Genomic DNA, 19,410 nt, shown 5'->3' with positions numbered 1-19,410 from the left:
TATTATTTCTTATTTACGTTCCGCGCACATCCACACACCGTTCATTTTATAATTATATTAATATAATTAATTTTTAATTTATATAAAAAAAACATAAGTTTGGAAATATGTTAGCATATGTAACATATGGTAACATATGTTAACATGTTAACATAACATATGTAACATATGGCTCTATGTATGTATGTAACATATGGTAACATATGTTAACATGTTAACATAACATGTTAACATAACATATGTAACATATGGTAACATATGTTAACATGTTAACATAACTAGAGAAATGTGTTTGGCCACACTGCACTGAACTCACCACGAACAGCTGTTCTGTGGTGAACACAACCGTCGTTCTCGTAACATTTAATTTAACTAAAGTCGTTGAATATCGGCATAAAATGAATAAAATCACGAGTGCCTTCATTAGAGTCCTGCGCCAGAGCAGCTCCTCGGGCGGCGCCAGCAACCTCCTGGGTCGTCAGCTCTCCTACAAGAGCGATTTATCCCTCGACAAGCTCTATCCCAGCGCGCGATTGCAGATCTACACGCCGCCCCCGCCGGTAAGTGGATGCAGTGCCCCCATGGATCTCAGCCATTGATACATACATCCCCCAGCCCAGTGGCAGCGACAAGTTCAGTGGCTTCATTCCCATGGACAAACTGGAGATCACCTACAGTAGGAGCTCAGGACCCGGCGGTCAGCACGTGAACACAGTGAATACCAAGGTGGATGTGCGCTTCAAGGTGGCACAGGCGGACTGGATACCCGAGCAGACGCGCCAGAAGCTGCTCACGGTGCTGGCAAACCGGATCACCAAAGACGGCTACTTCTACATCAAGAGTGACCTCACGCGCTCCCAGCAAATGAACCTGGCCGATGCGCTGGAGAAGCTGCGCACCGTCATTCGCTCGCAGGAGGCTGTGGAAACTGCGCCGCCCAGCGAGGAGACGCTGGAGAAGCTTCGCAGGCGCCAAGAGCGAGCGGCCCGCGAACGCCTCCAACTGAAACGTGGTCGAGCCCAGGTCAAGGCGGATCGACAGGGACCCAGCGGAATAGACTTGTAGTTTTTATTGGCAATTGTTACACAAAGATGCACATTACACATATACGCTTAACTATGCTATGGACGCCATTTCAGGTTAGCACTGTCACAGATGTTGTATGGGCATACCCCCTGCTGGAGTATAACAACTAATTAAGTTTACAAAATTGACACTAACATTATTTAATATTATACACAATCTGTGAGAGTGAAAACCCAAATGGACTTGAAAACATTCTAGGGCTGCTCATCAACTCGAGCTGGTGTGACTGTAAACCTCTTGGAGCTGGTCACTTGGTTGGCTGCTTCCCTCGCTGGCTCGTCCCTTGCTTCCTTCACTTGTGATGGCATGCTCGCAAAACGTGGACGCTGGAATACACGAAATAAGCGCTCGGTATGGACAGTACTGTGAGCTACTTACTGGTTGGGGAGGACTCAACTGGACGGAGACCTCGTGGCTCCTTTGCGAGGGCCTGCTCACTACACTGTGCCGTTGGCGGCGTTCTGCTGGTGCTTGACTAGTACCAATTCTCGACGCGTACAATTGTTCCAGGCGGTGGATGGTGGAGATGCCGGCTCCAGGCGGTTGTGGCATTGAGAAACTGTGTCGGTTGCTGAGCGGCGACCAAGTGTGCTGGTAGTGCGACTCGTCCAGGTGGCGCAGGAACTGACGGTTGAGGGAGCCCAGCGCGTGTTTGTCTTCGGTGGCCAGGTTGGCTATTAGCTCGTTGAGAATCTCCGACTCCGTCTCCACTTTTCCATGACGCGCCAGCTTTATGTCGTGCTTCCAGAACTGCCGGTTTTTGCGGCCAATCACCGGGGCGATCTCCTTGACTTTCAGCACCAGGATGCCCATGAGATAGACGCACAGGACGTTGGACAGAGTTAAGCACATGCTGATGCCGCCGAGCACGGCCAGTTCCTTGGCCTGGTTGTCCGAGTAGCGGCGCGACTTAATCACATCCACGTAGAGGGAATCGTCGTTCTCGAAGAACTTGTAGATGCAGGCAACTGCCCACAGCAGACCCGAGTTAACCGCAGGTGGCAGCAGCGAGGCCGATATGGCCACGCCAACCAAGGAGCCAATGTTGCCGCCCAGGATTCCTATGGCAGCCGCCGCTCCCGACGGGATGGCCGTGAATACCCCAACGATGAGGGAGTGCAGATCGCAGCGAGATAGCATCTCCTCCGTCAGCCCCTCGCCGATCCCGTACTTGCGATCCGTGGTGCAGACAACCAGGCCGAAGAGGAAGCCCACCAGAGTGGCGCTCAGAATGCCAATCAGCTCGTTCAGCATGCCCAGCCTGCGGAGCGATCGGTCCTGGATCACAGTTCCGAATATGGCCGCGATTATGGGACCCATGAGCGGGGAAATGAGCATGCTGGAGGCAAGGAAAATCGTGCTATTCTCCACCAGGCCAAAGCTCGCCAGAACTCTGTAAGGGAATACGTGGTATCACAACTGGCAGATATAGAATATTGGATTTCGAAAAATGCTGAAACATTTCTGGTCACGAAATTGTATTACCAGCTGAGGTCCATTTAGTCAGCTGATTAGGGTAGATTAGTCTAATTAGGGTTTTTACAACTTTAAGAAGAAACGGATATCTAATGCACTTCTCGAAATTCCAATTCTATAATAATTATATTTTAAGTCATTTCTTACGCCGCCGATACGAGGAGTATGCAAAAGTCGAAGGTGATAGCCGCATCCTGGCGCACATCCCTCACGATCTGGGCCACATTCAATCGGGAGCGCACCGAGTTCATGAACCGATCCCAGATTCCCTGCTTCTGGGCATTGAGGTATCTGTAGAAGGTGGATCCTGTAAAATTTAGTAGCTGGAAATTTCCCAATTTCATCGGTCTTACTCTGTGCTAGAGGGCTGGTCCTCCTGCTCCTCCATATCCTCGCGCTGAACGTAGGATCGGTGGGCCAGGCAGCTGACCACGGATACCGCAGAGCCCTCCCGATCGCCGATGCCAAACTCCTGCAGAGCCTCGTACAGATTCTCGTAGCGCTCGTCAAAGTCCATGGAGAAACTGATGTGGTGGGCATTCCCCTCCAGGCTGGGCAGCCAAACGGCATTGGGAATGTGAAATTTACGCAGGATCTGGCGCACCACCTGCTCCTGGTCCGTGTCCAGTGGGATGTCGAGCAGCTGATCGTGGGACGTCTGAATTTGGATCTTTGGCGGGGTTTTCTGGACTTTGTGGCTCTGCAGTTCCGGGGATTCCCCGATCCGAATGGTCGACAAGCTTTCAATGGTCGAGACTCTGCTGGCGGTACCCATGGACGTGGCCACCTCCCCATTGACCACCTGGACGTACACCTTCTTCAGGCGCTCCTCCTCCGCCTTGGTGGGAATCGTAATGTTAAGCAGCACTGCCGCTGTTCCCGTCATCGCTGCGTTCGGACTTGACTTTCTGGACTTGAGGTAAACACCTCACACTTTGTATGAAATCTAGTGCACAATCATCCGCACTCACACGTGGACAACTGGGCGGATCGGACCCGGCAATGCAACTGCAATAATCTTCTTTGCACTGGAAGTGAATTGAAGCCTCGCTTGTTATTGCCGCCACTGATAACGGTTCCCGGCTAGCTGCTGCTTCCCGCCGATCTGCCAGTCACCCGGAAGAGTCACCCACTTGGCCATATTTAGGATCTGTGTGGGATAGAGCTTTTGCGCCTGCCCGCCCTCCAAACTACTTTGAATTTTCCATTGCGAAGCTTAGTATGAAGTGGAGTAGTGATTGTACTACACCCATAAAGAAATTCTTTAAACAATTTGTCTTATAAGCACTCCACTTTATTTGGTTTTGCTTTATGAAAGACTGTGCAACATTATACTTTTAAAATATTAAAAAGGTCCAAATCATTTTCCGGTTGAATGGTGCTACAAATAATAGCACTGTTGAAACAGATTACTGCTGGAATAAAATTACCTATTAATTGCTGTCAATTAAGTGGCTATCTCTAATCGTGTGATAATTAACGAGTAAGCAGTAAGTAGTTGTATTGTCAAAGATCACAGAAAGCAGAGTAGACACCCATAATTAAATTAAGGGCGCATCTTCTATAAAGCGTTATTGTCGTTAGCTGAATCATGGATTGTATAATACTATTAAGCATTCTCGTTAATTTATGCCATCGGTTGCACTTGAACGTCGACGAGGTTCAAGTTTGGTTAATTGAATACTCACGAGTATATTTCTGTGCATTTCTACAGATCGGAGAGTCGCGCGAATCGCACATAATCATTTGTATGCAGGTGGAATGGTGTCATTCTGCGGCACGATAAGCTGAGAATTTAAATACGGTCCGTGGTGAAGGAATAAACTTTATTTGATACAAAAACATCAGCGCTTCTCATATGTACAGGCAAACGCAGCGAGAATGGAAGTGTAAATGCCACTAAAACTGACTAAACAATAGCTGAAATTGCACTTAACAAGGTTCTTTAGCACGCTAAAAACAATTAAAATGCGTATAGGGGGCTATCATCTACACAAATGCAGATGCAACTACGTTTACGTTATATATGCTTACGATATACAAAAGAGTAATGTTGACATGGAAATGCGCTTCGGATCAATCTCTCCTAGGCTGAAAGATCTCTGGTGCCGATTTCCCCCGTTTTTCCTCTCCTAGACTTAGTCTTACAAACTAATTAACAGCATATCGGGCAAAAGGCAAGGCTCAGACACAAATCCATTGCAGCTCTTAGAAGCGGATTTCGTTGCGCTGGACCTGGTCGTAAACCTGGGGCGTGAGCAGCTCGTACCGCCCCTTTGAAGTCTGGTAGTACAGCGAGTCCTTGATCGCGTTCGGGTCGTAGCCCTCCTTCTGCAGGTCAACCTTGCGCAGCTTGAAGGTTCCAGTGAGGTCCACCTTGGTGAGCAATCGAATGATCTGGGGACGAGCGTAGGCGGGCAGCACCTTGGCCAAACTAGCGGCGAAGACGTCGAGGTCCAACTCTCGCTCAGGATCGTAGATGGCGGCCATGCCGGCCCTTCCCTCGGTGTGCGGAATAGTCACGCCGTAAACCACGGTATCCTTGTACCCGGCCACATTGCTGACCTGCGCCTCCACCTCGCTGGTGGACACGTTCTCACCCTTCCAGCGGAAGGTGTCACCGGTGCGATCCTTGAAGTACAGATAGCCCTTCTCGTCGGCAACCAGCAAATCACCGGAGAGGAAAGCCATGTCGCCGTGCTTGAAGACATCCTTGACAATCTTTTTGGCAGAAGCTTTTTCGTCAACGTAGCCAAGGAACTCGCGAGAAGGATTTCCCTTGACGATCTTGCCAATGAATACGCCTGGCTCGTTGGGAGCGCACAGCTGGCACAGGCCATTTCTATCCCTAATGGGCTCCCCGGTGTCCTGATCGGCTCGAATGATCGAGATTGGGTAGATCTTGGGCAGGATGCGCGACACAAAGCCGATGGCGCCCACCGTGTTGTCATGGTTCATGATGTTCGCATTGCCCTCAGTGGCGCCATAGAACTCGCCCACCTTGGCGATGTTGAAGCGCTGCACAAACTGTGGCCAAATCTGCGGTCGCAGTCCGTTTCCGAAGACTAGACGCACTCGGTGTTTCTGGTCATATTCCGAGGGTTTCGTAGCTAGAATGTAGCGAGCCATCTCCCCGATGTACTGACCAATCTGGAAATCACAAAAGCCGAATTAGAGTGTGATTACGTTAGGCCATAAATCCCACTTACTGTTGCATTGTACTTGGCGCAGTCGGCGAAATAGTTGGATGCCGAGAACTTCTTGCGAATGGACACCGTGGAGCCAAAGAGCACCGACTGACCCATGCACATAATGCCTCCAGCGGTGTGGTACAATGGCAGGGGCGTGTAGAAGATGTCCTCATCCTGGAATCCCATGGTGTAGTGAATGCCAGCAGCGATAAACAGATAACTAAAATACAAATTCGTTTAGAAGTTGCGCAGTACATTGTACATTTACACTTAGTTCAGAAAAGCTAATAAACTCACCGGGAGTGAGAGATAACCGCTGCCTTCGGCAATCCCGTGGTGCCGGAGGTGTAGATGTAGACCAGTTTGTCGTGGTGGTTCACCTGCGTCTTGTTAGGCTTCTCAAAGCTGGCGGTGGTCAGCAGAGCATTCAGGTTCTTGGCCTGGGGGATGTTCTTCTCCGTTTGGCTGTTGTTGTTCTCATTGTTGAACTGGAAGAGTGTGAGCTCGGCTGGCAGATCCTTGGCCACCTCGGTAACCGCTTCCAGGAAGTCCTCGCCGTAAATGAGAGCCGTGCAGTGGGCCACCGTGATGCTGTGCAGCAGGGAAGGACCGCGCAGATTTGTGTTGATCAGCGGAGTGATCACACCGATCTTGGAGAGACCCAGCCAGGTGGCCACGTACTCGGCGCGGTTCTCCAGCAACAAGGCCACCACATCGCCCTTTTTGTAGCCCTGAGCCTGCAGCACGTTGGCCACTTTGTTGGCGTGCTCGTTCACCTGCCGGAAGGTCCAGCGCTGCGTCTCACTGACCACAGCCACCTTATCCGGATGGGCTCTAACATTCCCCTCGAAGACGTCCGCCACCGTGTAGTTGAGCCGCTCATGGCGCTTCGTGTACCTCAGGAGCTTGATATAGGCCCAGAGAGCTCTGTGGAAGAGAATGGAGTTTACATTTGGTTAATTAATTCAATTTGAGCATATTTTTGTTTCAATTGCAACCCTAATGTTACACAAATCAAATTTGTAGTACGTTCAAAGAAGAAAGTGTTATATGACTATGATGGCTGAGCAATACTTTAATATTCAGCTTCTTTGTAATGGAAAATCCACAAGCGACTTGAAAAACCAACGGATATTGATATGTTTCTCGGTTTGGGGGAAAAGTGTTTGATTAGCTGCTATTCGAGGGTAGTAGCCGTACCGGCATTATCTTCCCCATCTCGCGTGTGTTTTACGACTAGTGGTTGGAGTCGGTATAAATAGCCCACAGAAATCGAAGCTCGACAAGCGCAACAGCCGTGATGCGATAAACCTAGAGATAAACCCGCCTAAAGTGGCTGCAATCCAATCCGAACGTGGTAACCTAGTCCGACCCAGCGAGCCACAACTTAATGACGCTGCTAGTTTTGAGCTGAGTAATGGAAAGTTCACGGAAAGGTTGCGAAAAATCGTATTTATTTTGCCCGTTTCAAGGGCTTTTGGATTTTCCGAAAGATATCTTAATCTGACGGTTGTATTTTCATTTTCAATCGTATTACCACTGAAACAGAACTCTAACACACCGTAGTATCTTATCTCTTATGAGGATTGAGGGAATTACTGCGGGTTGACCCCTGTTGATCAATATTGAAGAAGCTATCGGCAAAATAAATACTGAACCAAGGCAGATAATGTATATCATTGACTTTCAGGTTGAAATAATCGCACTTGTCTGAACAAATGCGAGCTAAGAGATTTGATTTTGTTGTAAGCGTGTGTATTTGTTATACAGATACATTAGCACACACCGTATTTATACGTTTTTCTGAATGCATAAACTATACAGAACTGCTTCTGTAATTCTTGGATAACAGCTAAAGTTAGTTACAGCCCTTTCCACTTCAAGTTCTAGAAGAGCTGATGTTACGGTCTGAAAAGCATTTCCAAGCACTTAAGACCACAGAGATTTAATACGATAGGGAAAAGCACGAGGTAAGACTAATCCAAATCGCCGTCCCCCGTGGCAAATACAATAGTTCGATGGGCCCTGTACTAGGAAAGGGAAAAAAACTTGCACTCGACTTGGGACCCAACCACAACGACGATCTCAATTTGAATTCGCTTTGCACCCGTGCGTACTTTGCACCGCCAACGGGGCAGTGAAGTGTCGATAAGATTGCCGGCTACCGCTAGTTAACTTAGCTTAGCGCTTAACGCACATTAGCCGCATGTTTATAGGGGTTTAATCAGGCCTTATGACCCCCATCGAGTGCTTTGCTTGGGTATTTTTGGAGTTGCTGCACAGTTTGCTGAGATAAGTCTACTTGTTGGCCGAGCAAAACTTCGATACGTGGCCAAGGCTGACCGGCCAGACTTGAAGTTGATCTTAAGAATCTTTTGTGAGCGCGAAATATACGAATGGGCTTATAGACGAGGTGGGTAAATTGGAAACCCGTGTTGGCCTTGGCATGGAACTTGATCTGCTGAGTTTGACTCATTAGCCGAAAGCTGCCGAGCAAACTAAATGTTGCCTTTTTCTGCTGAGAATACTTGACATTTTAATGGCTACAACTATAGTTTTCGGGCCTTATTTATGATGAAAATATGCCTATAAAATGCGTTGCAATGTGTGAATTATGTAGCTTATTGTGAAAAGAGTTGAAAAGAGTTTTTAAAGAGAGAGTTTACGAGTTTTTTAGATTAAATGGAATCTAGGAGTCCTTCGCTAAAGTAAAGGGTTAGAGGTTTTCTGGTTGTAAAAACGGATATAACTAGTATACCTTTGCTAAAAAGCAATATCTATAGCCGTCAGCTCTTCGTAATACATACACATGCCAATAGGCGACACTTCCGCTTTTTTAATTATCGTAAGGCAAAGCCATACACTAGATATATTGATACATATGTATATACATAGTTTGGACAACCTTTTCGTTCGCTTATTGCTCGGTCTACAAATGGAATAGTTTGAACATGGCCGTGGCTACCCTGGAATCGCAAAACTTCCACTGCAACCAAAAAATGTGAATCATACTACTACTAATTTTAAATCTGTGTTCAATGCTTTTGTAATTTCATGAAATTCCTAAGAGGTAAGCAAATTACCTGTAGGTAAATCTTATAAAAACCAAAAAATGCAAGAAATTCCTCGCATAAAAGTGTTAGTCATTTAAATTGTAATGCGCTTCAGCTGGTTAACTATTCGGAATACTAAACTATCTTTAGGCGCAAATTTCGAAATGTAGCCAGCCTGGCAACCCTGGAAAACAGAAAATTTCGAACTGAGGCGACACTTCCGCCATCATAATTACCCAGGCTTTTGACTTTCTGGCGTACGTTTTCAAGAACAGGTCGGTTAGTGTGCCAGTGGTCTTCCGCCTGACGCACTCGATCGGATTCGGATGATTAGTATGCGCGGAGGGTTTCGCTGGGCGACGATCGTACGAAGTCAATGGTAAATAAAAGCGAGTTTTGTTTTGGTTTCTCGACTTTTTTTTTATTTTTGGGCTGGGCGACCTTGATCCTGAAGAAGTCAATAAACTGCTCGTAATCCAGCGGCAAAAACTAATAATTTGCGCTGACTATTCGTCACTATGGTGGATGGATCTGGCTAATTTACCCGTGAAGTTTTCTCTTTTGCGGTTTTCCCAACCGACAACGGACTGGAAATGAATGCTGCAGCTGGCGACCCAAATAGACGGAAAACGAGTTTTTTCTTTGTGGCTTCTGAGTTTCGTGTGCGAAGTGAGCCTCGCACTCGGCTGATTTTTCAGTTCGCTGATGTTCTCAATCGATTCACAAAAGAAAAGCCCAGAGATATTGTGTATTGAAATGCAAACCGCACGGGGGCGGTATTGTAAACCTATCACTGCACTGTCTTGGGTACAGTGTGCCCTCGCCAATGAGGACCCCCTCCACCCCAGCACCAGCACTCACGTCAGATCGCGACTAGCGGTCGCACCCGCTATGTAGAACCATCGCCAGCCGGGTTTCGTCAGCAGCAGAGCCACGAGTGCGACGAGCACAGCAAAAATCCAGCCCATTGTGTGAAGCGTGTAGATGACGCAGGCGATTGCCAAGCCGAAAGCGACCGTTGCGCAGAAAAACCGAAAAATGACTAAAAACCGCTGGCGTCGTCGTCGCTGTCGATCGTGCGATGCGCCAGTTATCGACTTTCGGTCAGCTGGCCTCTTGGGGTTGCCAGATCAGCGGAAGGGAAAAGATCGTTAGTATTCGTAATGGTTTTAAAATGTTAATTCATTTCCATTCTTACATTGGTGCTGTAGAGCGCGCAGTTGTCAATGTTTATTATCACATTGCTGTTCGCATAGTTGTCCAACAAGCTGTTGTGCTGCAGAAACATTTTGGCAGAGAGGCAAATCAGTTATGACATTTTTCTTAAAATATTTCAAAAATCTAGTCAGTGCATTGCAGTTTTGCAATGTCTTAGTATATCGAATGACCACTGTATTGCTCCATATGTTGCACCCATTACTTACTGTAAGCTCAGACCTCGGTTGACCAATATTGGAGCTGTTGTAACGCAAACGCTGATATCGTTCGTTTCGCTGTCACAAGAAGCCATTGAACATGTAGAACGGCAGAAAGTGACGGCGCGCCTTGCGAAATAGCATTTTCCGGTATTTAAATGGGAGTCTTTAAACGAGTGCCGTTGCTTGTTTTGGTTTTGTAACTTGTCCTGCGCTGTTTGATTTTCTTTCGAGAGCTTTTTATGCTGCACTTCGAAACTAGTTCCAAAAGCCAATCTTCAAACATCGGTATGTGGTCCACCCCCAACTATCGCGTGGCAGCGCGATATTATCAGCTGTCCTAACCACCAGGTGGCAACTCTTGAGGCCAACACAAATGATTTGTTTTATTTAGCGGCTTTTTTTATGTTTATTGTCTAAGCATTGCCTCGCCATGAAAATTTTGTGCGAGGTTCAGGTGGTTAATCGCAGCACCCAGGCCAACAAGACGCCGCGTGCCGTGAAATCCACACTGGCCATTGGCTACAAGCAGAGCGCCAGGGACGCGAATGGGAACACCAAGAAGGAGCTGGAAATGGTGCTCTTCAGTGGACAAAACAAGACTGGGAATCGCTACAAGGTCAAGGATAACATTCACGCCGTGCACACCAAGTTTGTGCTGGATGGGAAGGCCACCGTTGGCTTCCTACAGCCGCCAGATAACCTGCTGATCAAGTGCGATCCCATTCAGCTGAAGGGATTCCTGCAGACCCTCAAGCTGGGCATGGATGGCAAGGACGCCATCAATCTGAGACTGAACATCGCCGCCGCCACGGCAATTCCGCAGAAGGCACAGCCCCAGGTGCGCATGGTAATCAGCAAGCGCAGCGAGTATCCCATCAAGGGATTTCCGCGCACTCTCAAGTCGCTGACCATCAACAACAGCCAGCTGGTGAAGCTGAGCTTCGAGATATGCACCCTGCGCAACCTCACAAAGCTGGATATCAGCGGTAACAAGCTGACCAAGGTGGGTTGGCCAATAAGTTATCATCGTCGTCCACTAACTGATGCTTTATTCCGCCTTTTAGATTCCCTCGGAGCTGGGTCGCCTTGCCCTGACCTCGCTGCACCTGGGCAACAACTTACTGGGTGAGAAGAATGATTGGTGCTGGCTGCGGGGCACTAAGCTGAGTCAGTCGCTCGGCGAGCTGGATCTCTCGGGCAACGGGCTGACCTATTTTCCTCCTCCGCTGGTTAAATTCGAAGCCCTAGTATCGCTAAACCTCAACAACAACCTGCTGAGTCGGCTGCCCTTTGCCATTCGTCGGTTACAAGCACTGCGAAAACTATATGTGTGCAGCAACAAACTGGAGTCCCTGCCTTCTGCCGTCGAGGATCTACGGATCGACCTGTTGGATGTGTGGGGCAACTGCTTCAAGGAATTCAATGCGGATGCTGCGCAGCAGATGTCTCAGCAAAAGGTGGCATCCAACTCGCCGCAACCTCTGTGGCTTCTGGCAGCCCGGGCTGTGGATAAACATAAGCTGCCTTTGCCGGTGGGCTCTGTGCCCGCAGTGCTCATCGACCTGATTTGTGAGGCTCCCAGGTGCCCGTGTGGCGAGCTCTGCTACGCCCAGCGCAAGGAGGACCTCTTCCAGCGGGTTGTTCAGCCGAAATTCACCTCCATCAAGAACCTTACATATAGTCGCGAGCATCAGATCTACGCGGATGTAGTTCTCTGCGGCTCTAGTTGCAGTGTATCCGTTCCGCTGAAAGAACTCTTCAGAATAATCTTTTCTTGATTGGGCCAGATGTGAGCTGGTGCATATTTGTAGCTATTAGTTAAAGATTTATAAAAAGTATTGGCATACCACATCATTGATCGATTACAGTTTATACGTATTTTTAAATACTTAATCTTATTTTGATTTATATTACTCAGTTGTGTTTTCATTCACCCTATGCATTCATTTTGTTAAACTTGTACTACCAATAAAGTCGAATTTACGATTGTAAAACTTTAGTTTTAAAATACTGCATAAGTTACTATGATTTGGTGCAACAACCAGAAGTCTACGAAAATGTACACGAATTAAATGTATCCAAGGAATATGTATAGGCTAAGAAACTTGAAAATACGGCATTGATTTTTATTTTGGGCAATAAGTTGAATATTCCTTGGATGCAGTGAATCCTGCTTCACACCACAATTTCCGTGGCATAAAGACATTCACACGCACGCTTGGTTGCTTACTTTGTTTTCGTATTACAGAAGCTCGTTGTTTTTATTATTAAAAGCTTCGTGCGTATGTGACTTGCATAAACGATTTTTTATCAGCCGGTTCACCTACTCACTCCACTGTGCAGCTCCTTGCTTTGCCACCACATTCGTCCATCCATTTTACTACACTACCTGGTTGTCACTTTGCTATTATAAAAAAATCTATTCTTTTTTTTATAAATATATTATTTACGATATGTTTACAATCCAAGTATGTCTTAATACATCGCTGAAGTCATTCAAGAAATATGATTTTTACCTTAGAATTATGCCAGACACATAAGATCAAAAGAGTTCTACACTAAATACTCAGGATTTCATTTGTGTATTTTCTAAGCCGTTGAAAGGGTATCTGAGTATGGGATATCTCATATTTCCTGTAAGCCTCCTTATCATTTGCCGCTCTTTGCTGTTCTTTGCTGTCTTTGCTTTTCTTTTGCTTTATCAAATCAAAACTGGGAGGCGACGCCACTTTTTTAAATAAGCATAAACAGCGGCACAGCCTTCAAGGACCTCTACCACTCCAGCTCCTTCGCTGGGCTTTAATGTGCAGCTGGGGAATCGGGCGGCGAAGGCAAATATCCTTTCAGGGCGAAAAGGATGAGCCATGATTGTGGCAAACTCGAGCCTAACTATAAAAATGTTTATCAGCATTCGTCTGTTTGGTGGGGGGGAGTGGAGCACTTCTCTAGGCTGCTCCAAATCCAATTTTGAGCAGCATTTAAGTGTCCTGGCTCCGCTTCCGCCTCCCGTCCCCCATTCTTATCCCCGCCACTCCCCTGGCAGACTTTCCTTTTTGTTTGCTATGCAGATGCGTGAGTGGGTGGTTGGCTGGGTGGTTGGTGGTGGGGCGTGTGTCGATTCGTGTGCGGGTGTGTAAGTGTGTTTGCCCACACGATGTCCTTTTTGCTTTTCGGCCCTGACTTTGTCGCTTTGTGTGCGCAAATATTTGGCATGACTTTACATTTGACTCGGCCAGTAAGCCCAAAAGAGGCAATAGGATCGCCTAATGGAGGCAAATCTCTGCTATGTGCATATGGAATTTTGGCTTATGGTTGAATGTGATTGTAATGTTTAATTGGAAAATAAATATTTACGTAGTTTGCGAATGTTCGAAATGACATAACAGGTTTAGGAGTTCTTTAGGAAATGGTAAAAAATAACAGCATTTTATATGTATATTTATAGAGGACATTTATTTGTAATATTTTTAAAGAGCATTAAACTGTAAAACATAACTTATTGGTCTGTGTAATAGAATAAAATACCAAAGTGTACTTAAAAGTCTCGGAGATCTCTTTAAAAAAGAAGAGTTTAAATGTCATCCCAATCTTTTTTATAATTTTCATTTTGCATATTTTGCTCTGTAAGGTTCAGGACTTTAAGGGAAAGCACGAGACTCCTAACAACGTTGCTGGCTCGAAAATTTGTATATTTTATACACCCATAAATGTAAGAAATCCCTATAAACCATCCAGACCATATAAAAACGTTCCGAAAGTTGGTCTGTCTGGCCTCCATTCCCATTCCCATTCCCCCGATAAAACCAACCAACCCCGAATCATTTGCACTGCGCCCAAAAACCAAAAGCCAACATCAAAAAATGTGCCAAGTCAGCGAAGGGAATGGAAATTTAGCGAGTCCCCCAAAAAAATCTCCACTGCCACATAAACTCCACGTTGGGAGACAGTAAAAACTCCATTAACTGTCATCAAAAATGCATTTCGCATGCATCAAACCGAAAACGGTAATGGCCAGGGTATCATCAAATAGAATAGAATGAAATGGCGCAAATCAAAACACATTGGCATAAATCAAAGGGCCGGGCAAAAAAACCAAAAAAAAAAAATTTAACTGGGAGACCACTTTTATGGCTAATCCTCGAAGGAGGCTAGAGATGACTCCCCTGGCAACATTTTTATGCGCAAATTAACTTTGCAATTGCCGGGTGTTCTTGGGGGCAGATCCAGGGTGAATCTGGGGTGGATGGATGTCTGATAGTCTGGGTGTCACTCCCCCTGCATTACGTAAAATTTATCCCCAATTTGCGTGCAGCGGGTAAACATTTTATTGGACTCGTCTGGCGCTCTGCTCCACTTTGGCTTATCAAATTTTATTAGCAGGCCGGCAAATTGTGCAACAACAACGCAGGAACACCACATTACGGCCCAAATAATCCGTGGAGCCACAAGCCACCCCAAAAACATCCAGCAAATGCAGCCCCAGTTCTTCGACCTCCTCTCAAGGTATGATTTGTCGCCGGCTATCAATTTCTTTAACACAATAACAACAACCCCCCAAGAAAAGCTGGAAAACCGGCCGGAAAAGTGCAAACACACGCGAAACTGTCGGCGACCCCCTCTGTTTTCCCTCACTTTTCTTTTGGGGCGCGTGCAGGGATCTAATAAAAACGTTTTGATAGGCTTATGACCGCCTTCCATGAGCCAAACTCCCATTCCTTCACTCCCTGTATATTTGTCTTAATAATATTTCAAATTTACCCGCTAACTGTTACAGCAAATTTAGATAAGACCCACAGAAAATCAATAAGCTCACTCGAAGAATTGGCCAAGGGGGTTGGAAAAAGTTGACTTACCTTGGGGAGACACTGAAGGAACGGCTAAGGACTGGGAGTTAAGTTAAGTTACTTAAGTTAAGGAAGAAAAAGGGAAATTAATAACTCACAGCTAGGTAACTAAAACAAAGACAAGATGAATTAAGTGGCTCTAAAAATAATATAATAATATTATTATTTAAAGCTAACTTAAAGTATAAAACTATGAGGTAACTTGAATTAGGTTGGAGTTTAGCATTTTGTTGATGATATCGTTCTCGATATTGCTTCTTATAAGTACAATATAAAAACACTCGTATTCCCATCCGAAATCAGATAAGAAATCCAATCTGTTCCAAAGCAAAGGCCGCCCAAATAGGGGATACCATTTCGCTTGCATTTTCCATATTTACGGCACAAGAAAAAATCAATCAGAATGGGCAATCCTTGAATATGGAATCGAAAGTCACTGAGGCGCACTTATGTTGGCAAATGGTCCCAATTCCCAACCCCTCGGATTCGACATCTCGCAGAGAATTCCCTTCCATCTGACCGCGGGCCAAAGACGGAATCAAACTCAAAAAAAAAAAAAAAAACTGACCAATCCGCGCAGTTAGATGGAAAAAAATCAAATGCTAGACAAACAGCAAGGAATTGCGAACACTCGAGCATGGGGGAAAATCAATTTTCAATTTAAAATTTAGATGCTCATCCCCTCGATTCCATTCGGCTTGCCATGGCATAAAAGATAAAGATGAAATGCGTTCGAGCGCAAAATGTAAATAGAACTCTCGTTTAACCGAAACTCAGGCAGGCGAATGAATGCCACAGGTTGTATTTGTGTTTGTCTTTGTGCTCCGCTGGGCGGTTGGGTGGTTGGGCGGTGGGTGGCACTGCGTGTTGGCCACGAAGCGATTTCAAAGCAAAATATTGCCGCATAAATCGGACGCAAAAAGTTTTGCTTTGCGGTCAGCAGAGGCGGGCGCTCCTCTAGGGTATTCCGGAAGTTGAATGGGTAGCTAAGGCCATTCGAAATCTGTAATGTATGGAAATCTGTACTCCATAATAAAATGTACTGCTAGTGTCCTATTTATTGCTTTACTTCCTGGCTTAGTAAAATTTATTTAAATTTAAAATATTTAAATTTTTCAATGTTTTGGTCTGCACTCTATTTCTACACTTTATTGAAGAATTTACTGGAGTATTGGTATTATACGACAGAAAATAGGACTGGGTATCCACCAGTCGAGTGCAGTTCGCTGGCCATCCCATTGAATTCAAGTTGGCAGATATTTCCCTTTGATTTTTATCGTGTGGCGAGTTTTTTTACGAGCTCTTAGGCAGCTCGATTCCACTGTGGTCCTTATTGTTGTTCCCGCTCCGGAGTTGATTATTTGCCCAGTTTTCCGGAGGGGAATGGGCATGGCGGAGCGTGCATTTCATTAGCCGAATGTATCTCGCAGATACTGTGTCTCACAGATACCGCATCTGTATCTGAGCGCTTTGGCATTTGGCATTTGGCAAACGATTTTATGCCGCACCGCTTCGACAAACAAAATCAAATCTGTGACTAGGAAATTGCTTTTGCCTACTTCCGACTCCTTCTGCCATCCGAAATATTTGTTTAATGCAACTATTTAGGGAGCGTTTCCAATTTGAATTGCCCCCTTGTGTAAACAGGGGCAGGGAGATGATTAAAATGTAACAACATCAAATATTTGCAGCCGTCTTTGATGGGCTACTAAAATGTTTAATAATAATATTAAATGCATAATTCATTTTGGAGCCCGGTCTAATAGGAGTTCGTTAAATTTAATGCACTCGCCGGCATGTCTTCGGGCCAACGTAAATGTTAAATATCAGAAGCAGTTAAGGGCGCAAAGTGGCAGGGGGACCCAACTTTATTGCAAGGTTCCTGCGAAAATTAATTCATTAGCATTTTATTACTTTGGCATAGTGACGACAGCAGCCGAGCTTTCGGTTGCCGGTTCCTGGTTCCCGGCGATGATGACGTACCTCTCCGTATATTACCATTGATTGCCAACTCCCACCATCCACAACCCATCCTTACGCCTTGATCTTCTTCGCTGCTTTGATGTGTAATTAAATCAATAATCACTTTGCAGTCGCCGTCGGCTGGGGGAGTTTATTAGTTGATTGAACCAGCAGGTGGCACAGGTGGAGCGATGAAGTTGTCTGGGCTGGAAACTAAGTGCCATGAAAGTGGGCATCCAACTAAGCGATATTTAGAGAAAAATGTTAGTCGGAAATTAAATATTATAAATCAGAGGAGAGAGTAACTATTACATAAAAGTCCCTTACATGAAAAAAAAACATGGGAAACAGCCGAAAAAATAGACCCAGTCAAAGAATTTTCCATTTAATGCCCAATTAACGCATTTTCCACTTGGGATTCACCGAAGCGAGAGATTTGTATACCTTTAACGGCAAAAGGCAGAAAAACAAAACGCAAACAGGAATCGTGAACGTGCCACAAAGCAGAAAAGGCCACAGAGTCGGCGGAGTCCCAGATCCAGGGAGCCCGGCTCCTTCACTTCTCCGGGTTTTCTGGGTTCCCCGAGTTCGCTGGGTGCTCCACCACAAATGGGAATGCGCGGCATTTGTCGCTTGGCTGCAATTGCAAGCTGGATGAAAAAAGGAAGTGGGCCCGGTGGCGAAAACAGGAGCTACACTTCATTAAAAAAGGATGCCGGGGCAGAGGCAACTTGGTCGTTAGGAAACTCCCGACTTACAATCACAAACACAAGCACTTCGCAAGGACAGGCGCACAGGCTGCTTCGAAATGAGTGATGTAATGTGCCTAACAAGGATCTCCCTTCCATCCTCCTCCCCGTGCCACTCCCACTTGCTCATTGTTGCTTGTTGACATAACGAATGCCTTAACATTTTTCGAGTTGCCTTCACTTCACCTCACAGTGCGCCCACTGTGTGTGTGTATGTGTGTGTGAGGGTGCACTTCCGCTCCACTTACACATAAGTCGCCTCTGCCGACGTCGCTGCCGCATCTGGAGATGGGTATTACTTATAGTAGTACTATAAAAATAATAATAATATATAAACATGTTGAACAGAGCTTCAGGGAATTTTAAATAATTTAAAGTTTGATATATTCTGAGGTTAAATATATTCGACATAAAACTATAACAAAAGGAACAGGAACTGCAAAACAACTTATTTTATTAAAGTATATGGTATAGAACGAATGTCTTTTGTACTGAGAGCATAAGCATATCAACTTTAATATAATTACTTTCTTAACTTATCCTTACAGAATCATCTTTGTGTATCTGGGGATAATACCATATTGATAATTGTTAAAAACCTAAATATCCCTTCTACCTTCTTTAGATATATTAGATCTAGATATGCATCCCATTGCAATTTTCAAATATCAGGGATAAATACAATAGTGATCATTGTCAGAAGCCTAATAAGTTTATTGGATATATTGATATGATCTCCATCATCATATATCTAGGAATAAATACGATATTGATCATTGTAAAATATCCGAATATCTCCTACAATTCTTTAGATACATTGATGTGTGTCCCATCTCTAGCTGCTCGGCTGACGTTGGCGGTTTGTCGAGTTAATGACTTTGGCAGCTGGAAGGAGCAGCAGTGGATGATGGCTGATGTTTGGGCCTGTCAGCGGCCCTGAGGCGTGCAAAAATCATTTTTCTCGCACATTTTTATAAATCACCCTGCCTCCCTGCCGCCAAACAATCGTCAAAATTTATTTACATTTTTCATTTCTCACATTTCCAGAGGCAGCCTGCAGGATTGCCTATAATCTCCAGTGTAGGACTGCCGATCCCTCAAGGTGTCGCTTAGCAGGAGGGAAAAGGAAAAGCGGAAAATTCCGACGTGTGTATGGTGGCTGCAGTTGACAGTTAATTATTGGTATAAATCGCTGCAGATGTTGCGGCCATTGAAGGGTTAAGCTCAGACGCAGGAATTAAATGTATTTGAATTTTACGTGTGCAAATGTGCGGAAAAATTGGATACATAATGTACTTCAAATTGTCGTTCAGGATTTGATGTCTTTAATTTAATATTTACTAACATCTTTACAATATGATAATTATTTACTAAAAGTAGGTAATTATTTTAGTTGCTCAAATACAAACAGAAAAAAACTAGATATACATTTTATTAAAATTTATTAAATGTATTAAAGAATTTTAATGTTTTTGCAGTAATCAATTAATTGATTAAATAATTAAATTGATATACCCATTAATAATTGAAATTGATTTTTGTGGCTTCATACGCTATGCTCATTTTAATTTCTTGCCCAGCATGAAAATACATTTCTATTTAAAGGTAATATATCAAGCCCCCTTCTTTTG

General features: G+C 45.1%; 4 protein-coding genes across 4 annotated transcripts; 2 read left to right on the top strand and 2 right to left on the bottom strand.

Annotated features, from left to right (window-relative positions):
• Positions 1–286: 286 nt before the first annotated feature.
• On the top strand, positions 287–1,119 carry LOC6541570 (peptidyl-tRNA hydrolase ICT1, mitochondrial). The gene is made up of 2 exons (XM_001969927.3): positions 287–560; positions 616–1,119. Exons 1-2 carry the CDS (start codon positions 399–401, stop codon positions 1,063–1,065), a joined length of 612 nt encoding a protein of 203 aa, XP_001969963.1. The 5' UTR covers positions 287–398; the 3' UTR covers positions 1,066–1,119.
• Positions 1,120–1,196: 77 nt separating this feature from the next.
• On the bottom strand, positions 1,197–3,687 carry LOC6541307. Its single transcript, XM_001969926.3, has 4 exons — positions 2,916–3,687; positions 2,710–2,853; positions 1,465–2,479; positions 1,197–1,412 (listed from the first exon to the last, which is right to left on the bottom strand). The coding sequence occupies exons 1-4, from the start codon at positions 3,446–3,448 to the stop codon at positions 1,281–1,283; spliced, it is 1,824 nt and encodes a 607-aa protein (XP_001969962.1). The 5' UTR covers positions 3,449–3,687; the 3' UTR covers positions 1,197–1,280.
• Positions 3,688–4,371: 684 nt separating this feature from the next.
• Positions 4,372–10,445, bottom strand: LOC6541304 (long-chain fatty acid transport protein 4). The gene is made up of 6 exons (XM_015158990.2): positions 10,231–10,445; positions 10,005–10,082; positions 9,668–9,921; positions 6,051–6,680; positions 5,772–5,973; positions 4,372–5,712 (listed from the first exon to the last, which is right to left on the bottom strand). Exons 3-6 carry the CDS (start codon positions 9,772–9,774, stop codon positions 4,771–4,773), a joined length of 1,881 nt encoding a protein of 626 aa, XP_015014476.1. The 5' UTR covers positions 9,775–9,921; positions 10,005–10,082; positions 10,231–10,445; the 3' UTR covers positions 4,372–4,770.
• Positions 10,446–10,532: 87 nt separating this feature from the next.
• LOC6543329 (leucine-rich repeat protein 1) lies at positions 10,533–12,218 on the top strand. Its single transcript, XM_001969924.3, has 2 exons — positions 10,533–11,227; positions 11,289–12,218. Exons 1-2 carry the CDS (start codon positions 10,655–10,657, stop codon positions 12,000–12,002), a joined length of 1,287 nt encoding a protein of 428 aa, XP_001969960.1. The 5' UTR covers positions 10,533–10,654; the 3' UTR covers positions 12,003–12,218.
• Positions 12,219–19,410: the final 7,192 nt, after the last annotated feature.

Source organism: Drosophila erecta, unplaced genomic scaffold (genome assembly GCF_003286155.1).
Source record: "Drosophila erecta strain 14021-0224.00,06,07 unplaced genomic scaffold, DereRS2 tig00000055-arrow-pilon, whole genome shotgun sequence".
NCBI lineage: Eukaryota > Metazoa > Arthropoda > Insecta > Diptera > Drosophilidae > Drosophila > Drosophila erecta.
This window is presented reverse-complemented; position numbering and strand designations above follow the sequence as displayed.

Bases quoted from the DNA above. Each gene is read 5' to 3' on its own strand.
- LOC6541304 (XM_015158990.2), bottom strand. From the start codon at position 9,774: ATGGGCTGGATTTTTGCTGTGCTCGTCGCACTCGTGGCTCTGCTGCTG. The intron at 6,681-9,667 runs GTGAGTGCTGGT...TCTCTTCCACAG, and splicing joins ACCGCTAGTCGCGATCTGAC to AGCTCTCTGGGCCTATATCA. The intron at 5,974-6,050 runs GTGAGTTTATTA...TTTGTATTTTAG, and splicing joins GCGGTTATCTCTCACTCCCG to TTATCTGTTTATCGCTGCTG.
- LOC6541570 (XM_001969927.3), top strand. From the start codon at position 399: ATGAATAAAATCACGAGTGCCTTCATTAGAGTCCTGCGCCAGAGCAGC. The intron at 561-615 runs GTAAGTGGATGC...TACATCCCCCAG, and splicing joins TCTACACGCCGCCCCCGCCG to CCCAGTGGCAGCGACAAGTT.
- LOC6541307 (XM_001969926.3), bottom strand. From the start codon at position 3,448: ATGACGGGAACAGCGGCAGTGCTGCTTAACATTACGATTCCCACCAAG. The intron at 2,480-2,709 runs GTAAGAAATGAC...ATTCCCTTACAG, and splicing joins ATACTCCTCGTATCGGCGGC to AGTTCTGGCGAGCTTTGGCC. The intron at 1,413-1,464 runs GTAAGTAGCTCA...CGTGTATTCCAG, and splicing joins AGTTGAGTCCTCCCCAACCA to CGTCCACGTTTTGCGAGCAT.
- LOC6543329 (XM_001969924.3), top strand. From the start codon at position 10,655: ATGAAAATTTTGTGCGAGGTTCAGGTGGTTAATCGCAGCACCCAGGCC. The intron at 11,228-11,288 runs GTGGGTTGGCCA...TCCGCCTTTTAG, and splicing joins GCGGTAACAAGCTGACCAAG to ATTCCCTCGGAGCTGGGTCG.